This window comes from Sceloporus undulatus, chromosome 5, assembly GCF_019175285.1.
Source record: "Sceloporus undulatus isolate JIND9_A2432 ecotype Alabama chromosome 5, SceUnd_v1.1, whole genome shotgun sequence".
NCBI classification, from domain to species: domain Eukaryota; kingdom Metazoa; phylum Chordata; class Lepidosauria; order Squamata; family Phrynosomatidae; genus Sceloporus; species Sceloporus undulatus.
This window is the reverse complement of record NC_056526.1, coordinates 39,311,104-39,333,970: the sequence shown is the minus strand read 5'-3', so window position 1 is coordinate 39,333,970 and position 22,867 is coordinate 39,311,104. Positions and strand designations below refer to the sequence as shown.

The window sequence follows — 22,867 nt, the reverse complement described above, 5'->3', positions numbered from 1 at the left end:
TGATGATGATGATGATGATGATGATGATGATGATGATGATGATGATGATGATATTTTACCCCACTACAAAAATCAAGCCATTTTACACTATCAACCAAACTAAGATTTAGAAACTATGATTTTATTATATAAAAAAAGATATATTACAGGGACTGTACCTTAGGAATGATGAACTTGCCCACTTCAGTGTCTCTGCGTGTTATATAAGGAGGTGTAAGCGGTGCTATGTCAGCCCAACGCTGAATTTCATGGATCACGGCAGATGTATAAGGTAGTTTTGACTGATCCTCCATTGTGGGTGATTTTACTCTGCCAATTACTGTATCAATTTCTTCATGGACTTTTTCTGGAAATGTTAATTAATTTGGTATTATTAGGCTATGACTTTATTCTCCTTGACATGGAAGCATATTTTATAGAACCCAATAGGATTTATTTCTCAGTAGAAACATGTAGGACTCCACCGTCAATATATTACATACTTTCTTCAAGCAGCTGAGCTTGGAGTTTTTACGCTTGAAGCAAAATGTCTCCTGAGGCCAATATCACACTACACTGTTATAGCACGATTACTGCAGTTTAACTGTGATAGCTGTCCCCTGTGGAATCCTGGGATTTGTAGTTTAGGGAGGGGCTTGACACCCATGGTTTTGACTATTTGCAGGTTTGTAGATGCTGCTTAACTACCGGTAGTTAGACTGCTCCCTCCTCCTCTTCTCAATTTCTTATCCTTCCAAAAGAGCCTCAACCAGCGTTTAAACCACTTTCCAGCCTATCAATCTCCTTGCACCACTCCTGTTCATCCAATCCATCTCCTTTCAAACTTCTGAGTTTCTAAAAGAGCCAGCCAGGTTTTAAACCCCTTTCCAGCCCCTTGATCTGCTAATCCCAATGCTTCCCAATTTATCTCCTTTCAATCTCCCACCCTTCCAAAAGAGCCAACCAGGTTTCAAACTGCTTTTCATCCTAGCAGTCTATCACACCACTCCTGTTTGTCCCAGTCCACTTCCTCTGGATCTCCTGTTCTCCTAAAAGAGCCAGCCAGGAGATCGATGGGCTGGAAAGGGGTTTAAAACCTGGCTGTCTCTTTTGGAAGCCGAGGAGATTGAGAGGAAGTGGATTAGAAGGGGATCAATGGGCTGGTAATTAGTTTAAGCTCTGTCTGGCTCTTTTGGGAGGATGGGAGTTTAGAAGAGTTTGATTGGGATGGAGTGGCGTGAAAGACTGATAGAGTGGAAAGCACTCATTCCCATCAAAAGGAGTGAGAAAAGGCAATCGTATTTTTAAAAAGTCTGCCTGCTATTATATTATATATTATATTTATATTTTATATTAAATTATATTTTATTCATAATTCTAAAAGAAAGTATGCCATTAATCCCATTTTCATTTTTTAAAAAAGGCTTCAGAAAAAAGCAAAACAAAAATTAAACACCTTTCCCCCTACTTTCCCCCCACTCTTTCTCCTCTGGGCCCTCACATCTCTACTCAAACTTCAAAGTTATAAAAAGGAAACATAGGTGGAATAGCACTGGTGTTCCATCACAGCCTCCATATTTATCAATGATGATTACTTACGTTGAACCTCAGGATGGAGGACTATCTTTAGAAGCCCCCAGAGTAGGGTGGAAGATGTGGTTTCAGTGCCTGCCCCAAGCAGGTCAAAAAAAACATGAATAAGGTTTTCTTCATTGAAACTGGTCTCTAGATTCCCTTTAGACTGAAGGAAATTAAACAAGTATAAATGCATGTGTAACTGAAACAATGGCCCCATTCCCACTGGGGCATTTGCCCCAGGTAAACCTGGGCAGATCTGGTACCCCCCCCCCCAATACCGAATCTCCCCAGTAAGAAGTTCCCACTACCTTTACCCTGATCGGTGTAAATTACTTTGCAGATGTTCACACTCACCGAAATTGTGTTTTAAGATGAAGCCTCCTTCTTGTCAATCAAATGATGTCAATGGTGATGTGTCATGCAACCATTCGTCAATGGCATGAGTGCTCCCCCCTCTTTTTAAAAATAACTAGCGGCAAGGTTTGCATATTCTGTCAAATTGTCAATTGTGTTTAATCAAGCTTCCTTTCCATGGGAATTCCCCAAATCACAAGCTTCCTTGCCCTGGGGTTTGTCATCTGATCTGCCTGAAACCACAAGCCCCTTTCCCTGGTGTTTCTCCCCCATCTGCCCCCAAAGAAACCTTCCTTCCCATGGTGTTTCTCCCCCGATCTGCTCCAAACCACAAGCATCCTTGCTCTGGGGTTTCTCCCCTGATCTGCCCAAAAGAAGCCTTCCTTTCCATGTGGTTTTTCCCACCCCCTGATCTGACTCAAAAGAAGCCTTCCTTTCTCTGTCATGAAGCCATTCGTCAATGGCTTGAGTGCTCCCCCCCCCCTTAAAAAACCTAACGGCAAGATTAGCATATTCTGTCAAATTTAATCAAGTTTCCTTTCCATGGGGTTTCTCCCCTGATCTGCCCCCAAAGAAGCCTTTGCTTCTTTGCTTTTATTTTGGCTGCCGTGTCAACCCAGCAGCAAGCAAACAAAAGGGAAATGTAGCACAAGCATACACATTCTATCAATATGTATCAGTCTGTAGCACAAGAATTTGCATAATCTGTCAAAAATAAAAATTACAGGAAAAAAAAAGAGAGAAAAATCTGCTTGCAAAAAGCCGGTGCGAGAGGGGAGGCATTCCTCCCCTGAACTTGACCAGATCATGACTGGGGCCAAGTTCACATTTGCCGGCAGCAGGGAAGAAACGGGGTTTCCAAAAAAATGGGGGGAAATCCACTTTCTGAAAATCCGCTCTAAGGGCGATTTGCCCTTGATCTGGTGTGCAAACCCTTGAACTGGGTGTGTTAAAATCGATGCCCGTGGGAACTTCCCACTTTTAATCCGGGTTACAATTTGGTGCAAAAGATAGTCTGAATGACCCCCAAATTACATCATGAAGTAGAAGAGGTTCTTTACTTCAATGGCACTCAGACTTTTTACCCTTGAGACCACCCTTTACATCTACATGCAGAGGTTTCACCCACTCCCCACACTTGACACAGTATATAAATAAAAACATTTTGTTTATTCAGTGTGCATATTTTCATTCATACATTCACATATTAACATAAGGAAATTGTATAAGGAATTTTAATAAGGAAATAACATAGGTCAAATTAGAACAGTTTTATTTAACGCAACACATATGTAAACATTACACATAAAAAAGTTTGGTAAGACTTTTCATACCTAATAATAAGAAGCATGTAATATATGTTCCTGCTCCTTATACGACAGGATACAAATGTGTTGGCATGATTAATGCATGCATGCAGCTGGCTAAACTAATTGACCCAGTGTACTTTGTATGACCTATATTGTCCCCTGCATGCACTTACACAGATGAATTTGCTTACTTACTATGACAGTAATAAAGATGAACTTGAACTTGAATTTGTTGCCAGGTGAATAACAGATAAGATATATGATCCTCATTAAAAAATAATGAGGAAGTGGTACTGGGCAATATTTCACAGCTGATACTGTAAATCCTGAGTAAGCAAATTCATCTGTGTAAGTGCACGCAGGGGACAATATAGCAGCTGCATGCATGTATTAATCATGCCAACACATTTGTATCTTGCCTTATAAGGATAAGGAACATATATTACATGTTTATTATTATTAGGTATGAAAAGAAGGCTTTGGAAACTATCAAAGCTATGGACCTGTGGCTTTGAAGTCTGTCAAGTCATGCACATGTCTGGTAGTGACCGTATTTAAAGTCCAACCAGAATATAAAAGGACAATTTTTCCTTGCCAGAAAATTTGTCACTAGCCTGAGGTACAGATCAGGTTGGTCTACTGAGAAATATATCTTTGCGTCAATAATATTTGCTATAGCTTGCATAAGACATATAACTTTGCTGTACATTTTTCTGTTATAAGGACATAAAATATTTACTTGCATAACAACTATGTACAGTATAAACGGCTATGCTTAACGGTGCTCCTTATAACTTTGCATCTCTCTTTTTTCCAATTGATTTTATATACCAAAGCTTTTGTAAGTAAAGGTACTACGTATATACATTGGTTGAGAAGTGTCTCTGCTACTTTACAATTGTATATCTATGCTCTAGTCAATCCCAGCATTGTCCAAGAGTGATTCTTGGTGAGAAGGGGAGACCCAATTTGCCTCAGAAAGTCTGAATTAATAAATTAACAACATGCTTGACAGCAAGCTTCCAGAGGATGCTATATTGAGGCGGAATCTGTCACAACTGGAATTGAAGAAATTAAATGGATATCACTCGACTGTAGAAGTTTCCAAAGATGTGCTGAACAGGTATAGAGTGACCCATGTGTATGAGTTCAGAGATGACCACTTGAACAAATCACAGTTACAGATAAGCAATCTGTGCTTTCAGATCTGACTACTCAGCCATCTTATTAGTATGCACAACTGATTCTCTTCCCTCACTTCTGCTTATGATAATTAAATAGAATTGATCAAGTCCATCTTTAATGAAAGGATACCATGATTATGAGAGCCGGCATGGTCTAGTGGTTTGAGCTTTGGACTATGACTCTGGAGATCAGTGTTCAAATTCCCGCTTTCATACCTTTAGGTGACTTTAGGCAAGTCCTATTCTCTTAGCTTCAGAGGAAGACAGTGCCAGACTCTCTCTGAACAAATTTTGCTGAGAAAACCCCAAAGAACCACCACTACAATGATTATGACCTGCCAATATGACTTAGCTGTTGTTTTAGAACCTTTACACTGAACAGTCAAAGTTCTTTTATCAGTAATCAGTTGGATTTTAAAGGAATAAAAAAAGAAATGCAAGGGAATTGTTTCCATAAACATCTTCCTACCTTTTCTATCTCCTCCAAGAATGCATCAATGATATCTCTGGAAAAGGTGGGATCTCTGGTTTGTTTGTGTTCCTTTACAATTTCCTTTAGGATAACATTGAAATCGTGAAAGTGTTTCTTAACTTTCTGATGAGGTCCAGGAATGTAGGAAAACCAGGATCCTGCAACCGCAAGCTGGTATAACAGAGATGAAATAAAATAAATTAATATCTTTTGAAATAGAAGGATAGTACTTATCAATTTCTTTTGAAATTAAGTTGCATTGCAATAAAGTTCCTAATTACTTGCCTCTCTTTCTCAATTTTATCACCATTTGTCATCCTGTTTTTCATGATGATAACAATCACCATCATCATCATGTCATTGTAGCTTTATTAATGACAATGATAACAAACATATAAACAAACAAAAATGTAATCTGGAGCAAAATACTGAATCAGGTAAAAGGTCCTACTTCTTAAAATGTTAATTCCTGATTGTTTTCTGATCACTCACCCAAAATGGAACTTGTTTTGGAATGAATGTCAGATCTGTTCTTCAAATGAATGTTGTATTTTATTTATGAAATAAATTATGACCTGACTTTCTATTTCATTCTAATTTTCAAGGCAAGGCACAATGTAAATAGTAAAACAATCCATTCAAAATAGGGGAGGGAGGGAAAGAGACATTTTAAGAGAACCACACATCTTTGTGCTGTAATAATACAGCAGCTGAAAGCTTGAGCATCAGTGCTGAGGCTCAAAAAAGCTAAATTATTTGCTAGTTCCAAAAGATGACAAAAACTGAATCGGACGGGCCTTTTTGGAGAGGATGTTCTGTAAGTGGAATATTGTCACCCAAATCCCTGTCTTTGTTGTTTTCTCCCCAAATCTCAAATGGCTGATAAACTCATCCAGGTACCTGGGGCAAGATTCTGGTTAGTCCCTTCAAGATCTCTTCAATCAAATGGATAAATTTCAGGAAGGTTTTATCTTGGTAGTCATAGCGATCACCAACTATTAGTGACATTATAATATTACCAACTGCCCTGTTGATTAGGATTCGGGGGTCAAAAGGAGAGCCTGTATGAGATATAAGAACAACAAAGATACAGGTACAGTATACCTCAGTTAATGAAGTAATGTGTTCCAGAAATTTGGCATCAGTGGCAGGAATAACATGGAAAGAAGAAGTAGAGGTTCCTAATCTACAAGAAAGAACAGCAGTTCAATATATTTCCACACAAGCTTTAAATTAAAAAACTGATATATTATTATTATTATTATTATTATTATTATTATTATTATTATTAGATTTACACAGCACTGTACATACAGACAATAAAATCAAAGAAAATGAAACCTGCCAATGGTGTACATTCTACAAAATACATATAAAACAATAGATAGTAATACAAGATAGAATTAGATAAAATAAGGAGGCAACAGACTGAGAACATCAGAGATCAAATAAAATAAAATATCAGATAACAATTGGATAAACAGTCACACAATGCCTGGGAATGCTTCCCTGAACAATATAGTCTTCAACTCAGTTTTGAAACTGGTTAAAGAAGTGATTGACCCCTGAGACTTGTGGGGAAGGAGGTTCCAGGAGTGAGGGGCAGCAAGTGAGAAGGGACAACTCCGGGACGGGGCAGAGAAAACCCTGGGCTGAGACAGCTGACCTTGACTACCAGAATGGAGGGCCCAAGCGAGAATGTGAGGAGAAAGAAGTTCAGATATATAAGGAGGGGCCAGCCCATGCAGGGCTTTAAAAGTCAACAACAGAAGCTTATACTGAATATGGAAGAGGAAGGGGAGCCAGTGAAGGGATGACAATAAAAGAGATATATGGTTGGAGTGGTGGGCGAATGTAATAATGCATGCAGCTGAATGCTGGACAGAAATCAATGGACGGAGGTGAGAGAGAGGAAGCCCTGCCACAAGGAGGTTACAGTAATCTAGTTGCGAGATGACCAGAGGGTGGACCAGAGTCTTGGCAGTAGAGGCCGAGATAAATTGATGGATTTTAGCAATATTGTAGAGAAAGAATCTACGATCTGGGGGATACATGATAGAGAAGAATAAAAAATGAAACCAAGAATGTGGGCTTCCTGGACCGGACAAATAGAGATGTTGTCAACAGAAACAGAAAAGGATTATTGAAGTGTGGACTTAGTGGAAAGATAAGAAGCTCCGTCTTGGACATATTGAGCTTCAAACCCACTGCGAGACAGCTGTGAGACAAGATGAAACTTGCAGTTCAAGACTTGGAGAAGGGTCAGGGGTGGAAAGATACAACTGAGTGTCACTGGCGTACAGATGATAGGAAAAACCAAAAGAATTGATAAGTTTTCCTAGGGACAATGTCTAAAGAGAGAACAGCAGGGGACCCAAAACAGGGCCCTGGGGAACTCCAACAGATAAGGGAACAGAGGACGAGGTCTGACCACCTGTGACCACAGCAAAAGATCTATCTGACAAATAAGATTTAAACCAATCAAGAACAGAGTCTGAGAACCTGAGGTCAGAAAGTATATCAACTAGGAGACATTGATCCACAGTGTCAAAGACCGCAGACAAATCAAGAAGAATGAGAACAGAGTAAAGGCCATCCGCCTTGGTCTGCAAAAGATTGTTCGATATATACATGAAGTGAAACCAAGTTAGATAAGACTTATATAAATAAACAAAAACATTTTTAACCTTCTAGAGATCAGCCAAAAGGTTCTTCTAAAGGGCAATATGGGATTCCTCCCCTTATCTAGCTTCCACTTTTCTTTCAGTTTGCATTTTGGTGGACTGGTGCTGCTGCTGGGTGTAGTTAGTGAGGTAGGCTAATCTGCTTTTCCCCGTTCCCTGTGTTTTGGTGTTCATGACTGCTCAGTAAGGTATTCTGGGGGCAGCTACTTTTCTCCTTGCCAGTTGTAGGCAGGTACATATGGTTAGTGTAGGATTGGCTGGAGCAAAATCCACCCCCCCCCCAGCAAAAGCTTTATTGTATTCCACATCAAAAATCTGTTTCTCCAACCCTTCTTCACCATCCTTCCAATTAACCTCCTTAAAAAAATTCCCGACAGTCAAAGGGCAAGGAAGAAAAGATGAGTTGGGTAAGCATGAAAATACTTTCCTTTTTTTAAATATTAAATTTATTAAAAATATACAATAAATAAAATAATAAAAGATGGCAAAACCCACAAAATATTAAATTATAAAAATGGACATTCAATAGCACCACACATATATAATCCTATACACAATTGTTTGAAAAATATCAGACCATAATAACAAATGGTAGGATAGTGGGTGGACAGTTATATTATGTGTGTTAACAAGATCAATAAAAGGAAGCAATTTTTCACAAAAAGATTCTTGGTTTTGATTTAAGAAGTTATATTTCATTTTATCTGATAGCTTCTCCATTAGCCATTGGTGACAAACTCTTTTCCACCAATTATCTAGGGACACAAGTCCTGTCTTCCAAGCTTTAGCCACTTCAAGTTGAGCTGCCAGCAAGAGAAAAATAATCAGCAGTCTGTGTCTTAAATGTTTATTACCCATAGTATAGACTGAAAGTAACAAGAGGGCTAGGCAGAAGTTGATTTTTTTTCTTTAGTCATGAAAGCAATCTGATCGAGCACTTCATGCCAAAAGAAATTAATTTGGGGGCAGTCGATCCACATATGGCTATATGTCCCTGGGGCTGAGCATGCCGCCAGTATAAGGGTGACATGGATTTTATCACTCATGATAATCTAATATAGGTCATATACTATTTGTGAACCACCTTTAAAAAATTATCTCTGGTCAAGGCTGATCTTGTTTTCAGCAGGGGAGATGACCAGATTGCAGGCCACTCTTTCTAAAAAAGAATGTCTTTATCAGAGATTATGTTAACTGGGGTAAAACTGTATTAGAGTTGTATCACCACCACCATCACCATCATTGGATGCAGAGAGAGAAAAACATTCTGTCATGGATGCCCTTAAACACTGTCACTTTTTTCTGTTTGTAGAGTATACCATTCATTGTTGTGTGCCTTCAAGTTTTTCCAACTGAAGTTGAAACTAATCATGGGGTGTTTCTGGCAGGATTTTTTCAGAGGGGGTTTGCCATTGCTCTGAGGCTGAGAGAAAGTGGCTTAGCCAAGGTCACCCAGTCAGTTTCCATGGTTGAGCAGGGATTCATACACAACTACAAGCCAAATGCAACTAAGTTATGGCAGAAAAAAATCATGTGGGTCTTTCCTGAGTGACTGAAATCTTTCATAATGTACTGCTATTCACCTAGCATAGATTTTGAGTTAGTAACATCTAGAAACCAATTTTTAAGGACCAAAAAGAAACTTATAGAGCCTATTCCAGTTGTGGAATTTGAGTGGCTCATTTCTTCACATAAGGAATTCAGATGTGAGTGACTTTTATGTTCTGTCAAGAGTCCCTTTGCCCATCCAGATAGTTAAATAAATAATAATAATAAAACCTGAAGAGCTTTGGCTAAAAACTCATATCAGCAAGTGAATATTCAGGTGTTGTGCTCAGAACACAACAGGAAGGACTATGGGTAAAAATAAAACTGGAATAATTTGTTAGGCTACAAATAGTTTGCACATGGGAAATTAGTGACACATGTAATGGGAAGAAAGAAAGAACAGGTATTTGACATATGAGGTGTCCAGGTCTTATTCTTTCCTTCATGTAGAGAAAGGAGTGAGACTCATCCTGAGCCTCTCAGCTCCAAAACACATATTGGGAGAAAGGTGTTAGGAGATTATCGCACCACTGAAAAAAGTGTCTTACCGCTGCTGAATTCAAGCTACATTTGGGCTGTACCCTGATGTTATCACATGGCTTTTGTCCTCAAAACCACCATCTGGGTACAACCTGGGTCCAATGCTGGTCCCTAAACTTGCTTTGGTGGCCATTTTTCAAAGTTGGGAAGCCCCAACTTTGAAAAATAGCCGCTGAAGTGAGTTCAGGGACCGGCATTGGAGCCGGGCTGTACCTGGATGATGGTTTTGAGGACAAAAGCCATGCTATAACACCAGGGTACAGTCTAAATGAAGCTTGAATTTGGCAGTGGTAAGGTGCTTTTTTCAATCTCCTTATAGAACAGATCCATTAATCAATAGAAATGAAATAATGGTGATGAATTTGTTTCCCATTGATTTCATTGGACTACACCAGTTGGGACAAATCATTGGACCTAGGTAAAGGGATCTTGTAGCACCTTTGAAACTAAGACCTCTTTTCTTACTGAATCAGACTATCATGGTTAGGACCTAGGGTAATGTATTTCCATTCTGTCAAAAGACCAAGATGGGACCCAATTCACATTTCTCCTTCCTTAATTCCTATGAATCATTTGTATATTATTTGACTTGACTTGACTGTGAATCACTGTATCACTCAACGAAAGATGGAGGCAATTTGAAACAGAACTATGAAACCCAACAACATGCACCAATTCTGGAAATAATATTTAAAATGGCAAGGGGCAACAGATTAATATCCTTCAGATACTCAGCCTACTATATTTGGTGCACATCTATGAATACTTTTTGATTGGATGCTTGTCCTTTTCATGCCTAGAACATATGTCAAAATGGAGTAGTCCCAATATGTTATTGGATTTTCTGTCTCTATCTTCATTTCAATGCTTGTTTCTTCAGTTTCCTGTTATTAAAAATTATTTCACATATATAATTTTGTTCTTCATATGGACTCAAGATCAAAATTAGAATTATCTACCCCTATTATCAGCATACCCATAAGAGCCATACTTCTTTCTTATATTATCCTCCAACATTCCCCGTATCCTCAAGAATGAGACATACCTTCTTTAGATTTAAACTCAGAGCACAAATACCAAGCTTCCTCACATACTCGCTTTTCAAGTGTTTTCTTCCCCACACCAAAGTTTTTAAGGGTGGAGACACAAAATCTCCTTTGTTCCCTCCAGCCATTGTTTAATGTTGCCATGATGATTCCTGAAAATATACCAAAAAAATTAAAAATTGACAATTCACTGTTTGCCTCTTCATCAAACTTTTAGTCACCCCAAATTACTAATTTTGTTTTTCCTTTTGATATGCTACAAAGAAATCCCAACTGATTGTACCAAATCTTTGAGCTCATGAGGGCTGCAATAAATGGTTGCTCAGGTGGATATGGAATGGAATTCTTTTAGCTTTAATCGTTAACAGTTTTTCGATCAGGAAGAGGTACTGTAAATTTTCATCAGGAAAAAATACATCATCCACTCTCACCCCACCATTTGGTTGCTGCATCCTCCCTCAACTAGGCCATGTGCAGGCTTGTGTGGGCTGAAAGAACATGGAGAAATGTCCTCCTCTGTTCATGTAGTTGGATCTACAGCAATGATGTTGCCTTCAGTGCTGTGTGTCCAGCTACAAGAGAGCCAGATGTTTCTCTTCACCACCCCTGATCTCCATAGTTGTGTTGGGATTGATGGTGCAGCACCTACTGGTTTGGAGGTGCAGGAAGAGACATGCCACAATTTCATCTGACTGAACTTTATGATATCTCTTCCTGATCTGATCTGTTAGTGATTAAAGCTGTAGGAGCTCTATACCATATTCATCCTGACAAACCTACTTCCCTGTCAACTGTAGATATGCTATTTGGCAGAAGTTGACATGTATCCAGTCTAATCTGGCCTGTACTTAATATAACAAATGGAGCTTCCTGTTTTCCCAACCACCCCCTTTCTTACTAACTGTACCCCAGAGAGCCCTGCTCCATTTCCCCGTCTTATTTTCATAAACTTCAAGAATCTTAGCAACAATATCTTAGCCGGTGCCATCATTAGAGTTGGTGACACCTGGTGTGGTAACTCATGGTATCACCTCTCATTGACCTACTCTCATACCACACCATACAGAATCCTTAATAATGTTTTTTTTGTACTGTTACTCAAAAATCGTAATTCCCGTATATCACTGAATGTAGTGGCAATAGTTGTGACATAAACAACTAACAAAATTAAAAATTATACTTCTAAATTGCTACATCATATGCTCTGCCTAAATGTATTTGCATTGACATATTTTCATTTAGGTAAAATGAAAATTTGATAAGATGTGATTTTTTAAAAAAAAAATTAAAAGCATAAAATAAAAAACAACAACACCTGAGGCTTTTCCTTTCTCTGCCCACTGAGCCTCAGCCCACTCATGCCTTCTCTTCCACTGAGCTCCAGAGTTTTAAAGTTTAATGGGCTGTGGCCCATTATCATTCTGCCCCTCCAAACCCACACACACAATGCATTTGTGTGGTGATCTAGAGACCTTCTTTCACTGCCTCCACTTCAAGGAATACTTCACGGACAGTGACACCAGCCAGCACAACAATAAACAGGGATTACGCCTGTCTCCACAACACAATAGACACTGCACCAATAATTCTGATTCATAAAAAGAGCTCAACATGGACTTCTCCTGAGAGTCAATGCACAGAACTAGACTTCTACCTAGAATACTTCTGTTGCCATGCCCAGACAGAAATAATCCATTACTGTATTTTATTTTATTTTATTTTCAGGATTTATACCCCACCTTTCTCCACAATGGGATTCAAGGTGGGTTGCAATGTTTTAAAAAGACAAAGCTAAAATATTGATTACAAAGTTTAAAAAATAATTAAATATTACCAAACTTAAACATAGGTTAAGAACCAAATCCAAATCAACACATCACAAGAGCCCCCAATCAGGCACAATCTACCTATTGCCCAAAATACATTTATTATTGGCAAATATTGTCAGTAATTTTAAATGCCCTGCTAGATTTTGTTTGAAAATATACAGTTTGTTCCATGAGCAACACTTACCTTCACACATCTTTGTACGACCTATCATACACGACAGTGGGATTGGTGGCCTCTCCATGAAGTTCTCCGCTTTAGGTCCCAGTGCCTCTTTGATTGTCTTGAACCCACTGAGTATAACAAAACGTTGCCATCCAGCCTGAACTGAACAGACTGGTCCAAATTTCTTTTGCAACTACAATATATTAAAAAAAAACCTGAAAGGGAAAGCTCAACTAAAACAGAGAACTTTCACAGTGCAGACTAATATATATGGTAAAATCCAAATATATAGCAACCTTAAAGTCCCTCTGAAAAACTAGATTTTCAAGATTAATTTAAAAGAAAAAAAGGAAAAAGGAAAAGGAAAGATCCAAAATGTTGTCCCCCTACTCTAGAAATCTTCACCCTCACTGTGTCTGAATCACATATTTTCATAACTATGCCTGCAAAGAAATTGAATTACTATTCTTTTCCCTCTCACTAACAAATATTCTATAATAAAAGCACAAAAAAGCATCAGAAAAGCTCAAAAGGATTAGAACTGGATGACAATGATGTTTGGAACTAGACAGAAATCTAACATAATATGCTCTGTGTTTCAGATGCCTTCTCTACTGTTGGCAGAGCAGTCTTTCCAGTTCCCCCTGCCACCAGCAAATTTTGTTGGCAACCATTACCCAAAATAATACACTACTTATATGTTTAGATGTAGAGTTATTTCTCAATGTTCTGCCTTTTCTCCACCACCCACCCCAACACTCCATATCATCATCTTCACCACTGCCTCCTTAATTTTTTGGGTATCATCTTTATCTACTTTATCTACTTTGTTCCTTTTGGCCAGCATCCTGGGTTAGTAGTTTATACATGCATAAATGTGACTTATGAAAATTAAATTCCTTCTTGGGATGGGGCACAGAAGGCCAGTGATATGGACTTGAGTCAGACTTGGACTCAAGTCAGACTCAAGTCACTTGACTTGGACTCAACTTGGCAATAAATGATGCCTTAACTTGACATGACTTGGGATTTGTATATTTCTAGTGACTGACTTTTCTAGTACAGTATCATTCACTTCAAGCAGCAGGCAAGAAGTGCTCCCAAAGTGTGGGGCGTGTTTCTCAGAGGGGAACAGCAAATGCACTAGGCAATGGGTTTAAAGTGAAAGGATCCTTGTAAAGCTTTTGAAAAGCTTTAGAAGGCTCTTCTGATGTATGAATAATAATAATCTGGAAGAAACTGGGCTGGAAAATGTGGATGGAAATGATTCCAGTAACCGTACAAAGGCAACACAGCAGTAAGAAAGTGATGAAGTAATGACATGCTTGGCAGGTGAAGCTCCTGGGATTGCCAATGAGCTACCAGTAAAAGTAGTGCACAAATGTGTCATGGCATTCACTGGTATATTCAGACCTAAGAATTGCTCATGTGTAAGCAAAGTACAAACAGAAGGGGCATATGAAAGGTTAAGAGTCATTAAAGGGAACCTTTCTGAGAAGTAATGTGAATAGCTGAAGTGTTTTCAACTAAGGGAAGTATATATCTCTATGTGGATTTACCCATTTATTTTTGCTATAATTTTCGGACATACATTGCTGTTGTGGCAGGAGATGCCATTCTAATCTTTTGAATGTGACACTTCAGAGTTACAGATACTTGTCAGGGCCTGCCTCAAGCTAAGGTTATCACTTTCCATAATGTGCAATGTATTTAAAGCTGCTCCATTCAGAAACTAATAAAGAAAGAGAGAGAGATTTAACAGATTTCATTGATATAAGTTTTGCTGTGTTTACTGGCTGTTTTTCTTTCTGTGATCAATACACACACACACACACACACACACAATGGAAAATGTATTGTTAGATGTTTTAAATCTGGAATAGTCACTTCTCAAGATGTAGCTAGTATTATCATTCCATAGCACACATTTCTCTTAGGAGTAAGTGAGCCAATACTTACCTTTATGAGAGACTTAACTGGATTTTTTGTATCAAGCCACAGCAAGTTTCCAATGAAAGGCAGAGGGGTGGGTCCTGGTGGGCAGCGGCTGCATCTCTTCCTTTGCTTCCAGTAATCCAGCAGCAGAGCAAGGCCAAGCAGTATGAGACTAGTGGATAAAGTTGTGAGAGTGTTCCAATAGGCAGAGACCTGGGCCCACAACCAAAAGACAGAAACTGGAATCTCAGAAGTAAACATCTTCCTTCCACTTTATTGTTTCTCACTAGCTGCTTTGCTTCACTTGCTCTAGCCTTTCCTTCTCTTTTATACCCTCATTCTTCCTCTTTTCTTCTTCAGATTGTTGCTGCAATATGGTCTGCTGTTAAAATGGTTGCTTCAAAGGTGTGCCAGAGGTTTAACACTTCAAATGATGAACAATTGCATCTGGATTTAACTCCAATTATCAAGTTTTTAATTAGCCTGTGTAGATTAGGTAGGGTTTAGATTTGTGTGTGTGTGTGTGTGTGTGTGTGTGTGTGTGTTATATTTCCTGCACATAGGAATGGGCAGCAGGCGATCATGTTAGGCAAGGCACAACTGAAATAACTAGCAAATCCTATTGGTGGGAGGGGGAATTAATATGCCAAATAAATGGGTTGACACCAAATCCCTTCATACATGGTTAGGAACTAGCTGTGTTTCTAGCAATGCTTAGAAGTTTTTGGTTTTTAAAAAAAGAATTAGATTTTCAAAGTACAATTTCTAAATAAATAAATAATGAGAAACAAACAAACAAACAAACAAGCAAAAAACCACAAAGTAAGGGCATACATAGAAGATGAACAAGGGGTATTTATTGTTGTTGTTGTTGTTGCATGCCTTCAGGTTATTTCCAATTTATGGTGACCCTAAGGCAGCCCTATCATGGGGCTTTCTTGGTTACATACCATAATTGACCATATTTCCAAGAATACATTTTCTTGGAATTGATATAAAATAAAAGTTTCTATATAGCTAAAGTAAAATTTTCTCACCATTCAACCATGGATGGTGAATTATCTTTCCAGCACTGGAGTGCAAGAGCCTTATCAATTAGAAAAGAAAGACGAAACAGAGTGGGAGAGTACTGTCTTTCTCCATGCCTCTCCACATGCTATTGGAGCACTTCCATTCTCCTTTCAGAGGGAGACAGTCATAAAAGTGTGCCTTTTGTCAAACAGATTTTTCCAGTATGACAAAGGGCAAGCTTTTGTATTCCCTCAGGAGTAGAATGGAAATGGTATGACGTCATGCGGAGAGGCACAGAGAAAGTTTGTGCTCTCCCACTCTGTTTCATCTTTCTTTTCTAATGAGATAAGGCTTTTAAGGCTTTTTCAAACGCAGGATTCTACAATACTAAATGTCAGTTAAGTTCTACATCTCAGGAATACAGTTTAAAAGAACATGTGTATCTAGAAATATTAAATATTTTTCTAATATAAATTTAAAATGTTTTAACATATAACATATAACAGGATCACACAGTATATACATACCCAACTCCTTTCCAGGCAAGCATTCTCTGAAGATGCCAGCCACAGATGCTGGTGAAACATCAGGAAGAAACTCTTCTAAAACATGGCCACATAGCCTGAAAGACCCCACAAAAAAACTATGGATGCTGGCCATGAAAGCCTTCGACTCCATATAATGTATATGTTTAGAATGTTTTAACATATAATATCCAATGAAAAGGGGAGAAAGCAGAACTTGGAAGTAACTTCCAGCGATAATGAAGCTGTAGTACTGTTTCTTTTGCAAAGAAATACCCAGATTTCCCAGCCACTCCTTTTGGGGAGTCCAGAGGAATGCTTGTTTTGTGTTCTCATTATCTGAGGTTGGCTTGAGAACATTGCCTCTTAATAAAGATCTTCTTCTTGTTGTGTATTGTGAAGACTTAAGGTAACTCTGTGGATTAGAGACCCCAAATAGATAATTTTATTGACATTGCTGCTCAGATCTGGCAACTCAAGGGCAAGGACTGTTCTGCTCTACTTGTTTTGCTTTTCTTCATTAGCAATAGGAAGATGCAGGAAGTAAGGCAACAACACTTCTTAGGAGTTTATTGCACGAAGACTGGGAGTACAGTGGGTCCTCTCCTTACGCAGGGGATCCGTTCCAGATCCTCCCGCGTAAGGAAAAATCCGCCTATGCTCGAGCCCCAGAGGAAATAATGGGGTGTGTTCACGTAGAGAAGTGGCATTGTTTCCCTCCCCAAGCGGCTTCCGCGTACGCTGGAAGCCACGTAAAATGCATCCATGCATAAAATGCATCCGCACATGGCGCAGGTGCACTGTATGTCCTGTGAATATCCTGAAAAAATCATGTTGGTTATTACCTATAAAGCCCTAAATGCATTGGGCCCAGGGTACTTGGAGGACCGCCTCTCCATACAATCCGCCTCGTACACTCAGGTCAGCCGGGAAGCAATTGTTAAGGGTTCCAGAAGCTAGATATACTACTACCATCCAGAGGGCCTTTTCTATCTCGGCCCCTAAGCTCTGGAACTCGCTTTCCGGCGAGCTCCGCTCGGCCGCCTCGCTAAACCAATTCAAAAAGGGGTTGAAGACATATTTATTCCAGCAGGTATACCCCTGACCCCTGAAGTACTCCCCCCTCACCTCTCAACAGCATTGGAAGCTAGTTTGAGATTTTTATTTCTTGGGGGGATATGTAATTTTTGTTTCATCCTGTTTTTATTGTCGGTTTTTTTATTGTATTATGGATGTTTTTAACGATGTTGTAAAACCGCCTTGATCTTTGGAAAGGCGGTATATAAATAAAAATTTATTATTATTATTATTATTATGTAATTACGTGAAACAATTTCACACAACGTCACACAAAACCTGCCATTAAAGTGGTCAGAAAGAAGCATTAATGCACATCTTTTTTACTTTCAGGATTTCAGCGATAATACATTTCCAGTATCACTTCATTTGCACAATTGCATGTGATAATCATTAGTATTGCCATTTCTGCTTCATTTGCAGGATGCTTTAAATTCATTTTAATTTCTCTTTAATGCCAAAATTAGCCGCAGTGTTCTAAACTCCTTAGAGAAGGGTTCACAGCAAGTTTCACATTTTTAATTAAGTAAAGAAAATATTGAAATGTTGTTATTGTAAGGGTCATAATTTCAATAATTTGTATTCTGTCCCTTGTGGGAAAAGAGAGATCTTATACAGAAACAGACAAATAACACTTTGGAAGCAGAACATGCAAATGTATTCCCTCCAGACTTTACTACATTTGCTGAGAAATAATTAACTGAACCTACAACCACAAATCTTGACTGTTGTTGTTGTTATTTTATTTTATCCCACCATTCTCCCACTATAGAGACTCAAGGCTAGCAAACTGTGGCTTGCTGTGCCTTCTAACACTGTTAGTGTTGTATGGAAAGAAGTGTGAAACCAATAGGGTTGAGCATTTGGTTTGCATGAATTCTGAATCAAACTGAGCCATGTGGCTACCATTCAGGGCATACATGAAGCAGATGAGTGTCTTGAATATGGTTTGAACTGAGCTAGACTCTTCCCAAAGCATCAGATCTGGTTTGGAAGCATACAAAAACTTTCGTGAATACTGTTCCCACTAAAATTTAGTCTCTCCTTGCATAAAACAGCAATCCTATATGCTTATAATTTAGTACGTTCTACTTCTAAAATGACACAACTATGGCTAGAATCCTGTTGACAACATACTCACATAATCTGAGATTGCACCAAGAAAGTATATTTAAGGCTGTTGCATTAAATCAAAGCTATATCATAATTGAAAGGTGTCTTATGGTATATGACCTCCCCACCCATAATACCTAGTAAGCACAGACTGTCATTTACACCTCTAGAATACTATTGTGTGATATTATTTTTCCATGCTTAAGTGTCTCCTAATTTTGAATTTAATTTTAAAAATGTAAAAGAGTAAAGAGTCCTGTGGTACCCTAAAGACTAACATTTTTATAAAAGCATTTTTAATATAAATTCTGTTTGAACAGAAGTTTAAAAAGAAGTTTGGAGGAGAAACATTAAAAAGAGGAGTGCTTATGCATATTAATTCATCCAGACAGCATATGAGTTGTTGCAAAATATACTCTGGATTAAAACAATTTGAGGAGATTGATACATTTACAAAATATGTTCTGTAGTAGGTAGACAAGAACAATAGGACAATGACATAGTAATGTCCCAAATAATTTCCATGTTAATTAAAATAATCTTAAGTGTCAAATCAGAGGAGCATAGTCCCTTCTTCCACATTTATGTGTGTACTCTTCAAAGGATTACTATGCCTTTTCTGTTGTAATACATCCTCTGTTACATTGTAGTGTGATAATCCTTCCTCTTAACGTATATGGCATGACTTATTGATTACAATATGCACCAGTGTCTCACCATAGAATTTCGACACATCAGAAATATGGATGTATGAAGAAGCCTGTTAAAGGGCTTAGTTGTTCCCTGTATTCTGAATACAGGTGCCAAACGAGGCTCTGATGCAGGGATGGCCAGATGTGCCACTTCCATCAGCCTTATCCAGAGTAGACAGTGATGAGGAATAATGGCAGGTGAATTCAAATAGCATCTGGAGGTATGCAGTTTGCCCAACCTTGTAATGGTAGCTGTACTCTCATTTGGTTGGAAGAGAAATAAGCATGCAGGGAATAAATGAAGCAGTCAGCTACTGTATATACTTGTGTACGACTTCATGTGTAGTTCAAGGGCAGACTTTGAGGCCAAAATAATAGATTTTGATATGACCCATCGATAAGTTGATTGTAAAATTTAGGGGCATGTAACAAAGGATCTAAAGGGGAAAACACCACTTCCCTCCCTCCTTCTCCTCATCCTTCTCTGAACATCTCTTGAACACCCAACACCACTTCCCTGGTGCTGGAGGAGAAAGTTTTAACATTGGATTGAAAGGGGAAGGAACTGGGGGGAAATGGGGTGTTTGGTAGCCAGAGAGATCCAGAGAGGGAGGAGGAGGAGGATGGGAAGAGAAGGTTTTAACATCAGATTGAGAAGGAAAGGAATTGGACAGCAGTGGGGTTTGGCGGTCAGAGAGGGAGGGTGATGGAGAGAAAAGTTTTCAACATCAGATTGAGAAGGGAAGGGAAAAAAGGTTTGGTGGGCAGGAGAGATCTAGATGAAGAGGAGGAGGATGGGGAGAAAAGGTTTTAACATCGGATTAAGAAGGTTAATCACCTCTTTCACACACACTTCCTGCATCAGCAGCTCTTTCAGAAATCACTGTGGAAGCAGGAAGAGTGGGTCATTGGGCCAGAGCTTCTTTCAGGACTTTTCTGAGCAGTAATACTGTATTGACCTGTATATAAGTCAGTTTATGATTTTAGGGTCAATTTTTGGGCCTAAAATTTTTTATTTATAGTTGATTATATACAGTACATTTATCTTGCTCCGTTCTGTCATGCCTTGTCTATGTGCATGTGACCTAAAGGGGAAGAAGCTGCTATATGCCCCAGGAGAAGGTCATGCAAATCCTGAATTTGGATCTAAAGACAGTCAGGGATATTTAAAAGTACAAAACAGCCATTTTCTGGAGTACTTTCCATCAACATGGAAACATGTCCTTTGCTTGTCAGATGTTGACATTTCAATTCAGTGCCTTTGGGTGGATCAGTGGTCCACAATCAGGAAGACAAACTATTGTCTTCACCTCTTCAAGCTCCTTCATGACTGGAAGTCATTTGGAAAGATGTTGCTTTTAATGCCATTAACTAAAGATATGAAAATTCAGCTTAAGGCAGGCCATCAGATTGTGTTGGTTGACAAAGCTGTGGTTATTCAGGCCTAATGCATGAACCTAATACTTGATTGCATATTTGAAGTCTGAGATACCGAGCCCTACTGAAAATAGTATTAGAGAAAGAAATAAGCTATTGTCCATGGTATTACAAGAACAGTATCAATTGTTTTTTAGAGACGAAACATAAGACAGTTTAAAGCATTTACTAGAGAACATACTTATATGAGGTTGTTTCCCTGGCACGGATGCACAGAAATCTAGTGAAAATATCCAATATGGTAGCTAAAACATAAAGGCCTATATGCAATGTATAGTTTTCTAGGGTACGTATGTGTACCTGGATATGGAAAGGGCAAGAAATAAAGGAAGGAGCATAGGCATGCCTATTTTATTTATTTCATTTCTATGCCACCTTTCTCCCAGAGAAAGAGATTCAGGTTGGTAGGGGCATGGCCAGCTGCCAATGACAATGATCCTATAACTCCATTTCTCTCATGGTTGTCCGTTAATTCACCAAATTTACAGCTTATCTCTCCATTGAAATCACTCTCTCATCTGGTCTGGACTCCTAGAGGTCCAGAAATTATCTTCTTGTTCATGCCTTAGTGATTGTTGTGATCCAAAATAATGCCGTGACTACTTTATTGGAACTGTTAAAGTTCCTAGGAATGGCACCTTACTAGAAAAAATACAGCAAGGACTCTGGTAAGAATAAAACTAAGGATAACTCACCAGATCAACATCATCATGGTAATTCAGTTCAGGACTTAAACTGCTCAAATCTGTGTGACTAAAATTTGAATTGCAAAAACATTTAGTGGAGTTATTTCCCTGCTGGATAAGAACTTCACTAATATAATGTTTGCTTTGTCATACCAGAGGTCTTTAAAGATACCAAGGGAATGTTATTTTTTGTAAAAACTTTGAGGGCACAGTTTCTGCTATGTTCTCAATCAGATACCAAGTGCATTATCCCCTAAAACTTTTAACTGTTCCCCTCCCCCTCCAATTTGAGGAATTCAAATGGTGTGCTATGGAGAGGAAAATTCAAATTTCACTTTTGATGCACATCTAATTAATAGTTATTAATGCACAAACCAACATATTTCTCTAAACCTCTTTCAAAATAAATTAATAAAATGAATTTAACGAATATTTGGACATTTTTACATCCCAGGTTCTTTTCGCAATCACCATTTAGTATCTGGTAAATCTTGTTAGTTCTGCTAATTCATTTTTTCTTCATCCATGGGCTTTTTTGTGGTTGTGCATTTTGCAACTTCTCTTCAACAACTCCTGCACTTCTTGGGTGACTTTTTCCTTTAGGACAGGGGTAGGCAACCTTTTTGAGCCGGGGGCCGGGTTGCTATCCCTCAGACGACTGGGAGGCCGAAGCTGGGGGGTGGAGCTTCCACCCTCCAGGGGCGGGGCCACATGTGGTCTGATGTAGAATTTTGTATTTGTCTCCATTTAATTTGATTTAATTTCTACTTAATTTTCTTCTTGGTCCTTTTTGTCTTTTGTTCCCAACTTCTAATGTATTAGCCATTGCTCCCAGTTTTGTGTCATCTGCAAGACTGAAAAGGATTCCCTCCACCCCATCATCTGAGCCATTGATACAAGTGTTGGAGAGTAATGGCCCTAGAATAGAACTCTGAGCCACTCCATTTGAGACAGCCTTCTAGTCTGAAGCACAGCCAGTAATGGTGACTCTTTGAGCACTGTTTTCCAACCAATTATGGAGCCATCTGGCAGCATTCCCATCTATTCCATATTTAGTCAGCTTGCTAATCACAATATTATGGGGTACCTTATCAAATATTTTGCTGAAATCCAGATAAATTATACCCACAGCATTCTCATCATCTACTAAACTAGTGACCTGATCAAAACAAGATGTAAGATTAATTTGGCAGGATTTGTTCCTGACAAACCCTTGCTGGCTCCTGCTGGTCATTGCGGGCAGACTGCTGTATAATCCATTTTAATATTTTTCCTGGTACTGAATTCAGGATGAGGTCTGTAGTTTCCTGGATCTACCTTTTTCTGTCTTTTTTGGAAGAGTTTGTCCTTCTCTAGTCCTTTGGCACCTCATCTGTTCTCCGGGGTTTATTTAAAATGATGGCAAGTGGTTCAGTAAGTACATCAGCAGGTTCCTTTTTAATTTGGGGGTTCAGTACTGTAGTTTAGCTAGGTGATTCCTACCTAACTCCCTATCAATCTGAATTTGTAATCTTGTTCCCTTGCCAATGTATCTGCTGCTGTAAATGAAGCAAAATAGGTATTGAGAAGTTCTGCCTTTTCATTGTGATCTGTTGGCATTTTACCATCCTTACTGAACAGCAGCCCACTGTCTCCTTGGTCATTCGCTTGCCTCAAATGTATCTGAAAAACTCTTTTCTTGCTTGCCTAGCCAATCTCAGCTTAT

General features: G+C 38.8%; 1 protein-coding gene across 1 annotated transcript in view; it reads right to left on the bottom strand.

Annotated features, from left to right (window-relative positions):
- LOC121930926 (cytochrome P450 2D14-like) overlaps window positions 1-22,396 on the bottom strand; it is a 26,207-nt gene extending 3,811 nt beyond the window's left edge. The window contains exons 1-9 of the mRNA XM_042467944.1: window positions 22,374-22,396; window positions 21,172-21,229; window positions 14,647-14,835; window positions 12,709-12,880; window positions 10,695-10,847; window positions 5,778-5,938; window positions 4,875-5,048; window positions 1,579-1,720; window positions 159-346 (exon numbers count right to left, since the gene is read on the bottom strand). Of these exons, the coding sequence (XP_042323878.1) occupies window positions 159-346; window positions 1,579-1,720; window positions 4,875-5,048; window positions 5,778-5,938; window positions 10,695-10,847; window positions 12,709-12,880; window positions 14,647-14,835; window positions 21,172-21,229; window positions 22,374-22,396 (1,260 nt within the window). The remainder of the gene's footprint in view (window positions 1-158; window positions 347-1,578; window positions 1,721-4,874; window positions 5,049-5,777; window positions 5,939-10,694; window positions 10,848-12,708; window positions 12,881-14,646; window positions 14,836-21,171; window positions 21,230-22,373) is intronic.
- Between the last annotated feature and the right edge of the window lie 471 nt (window positions 22,397-22,867).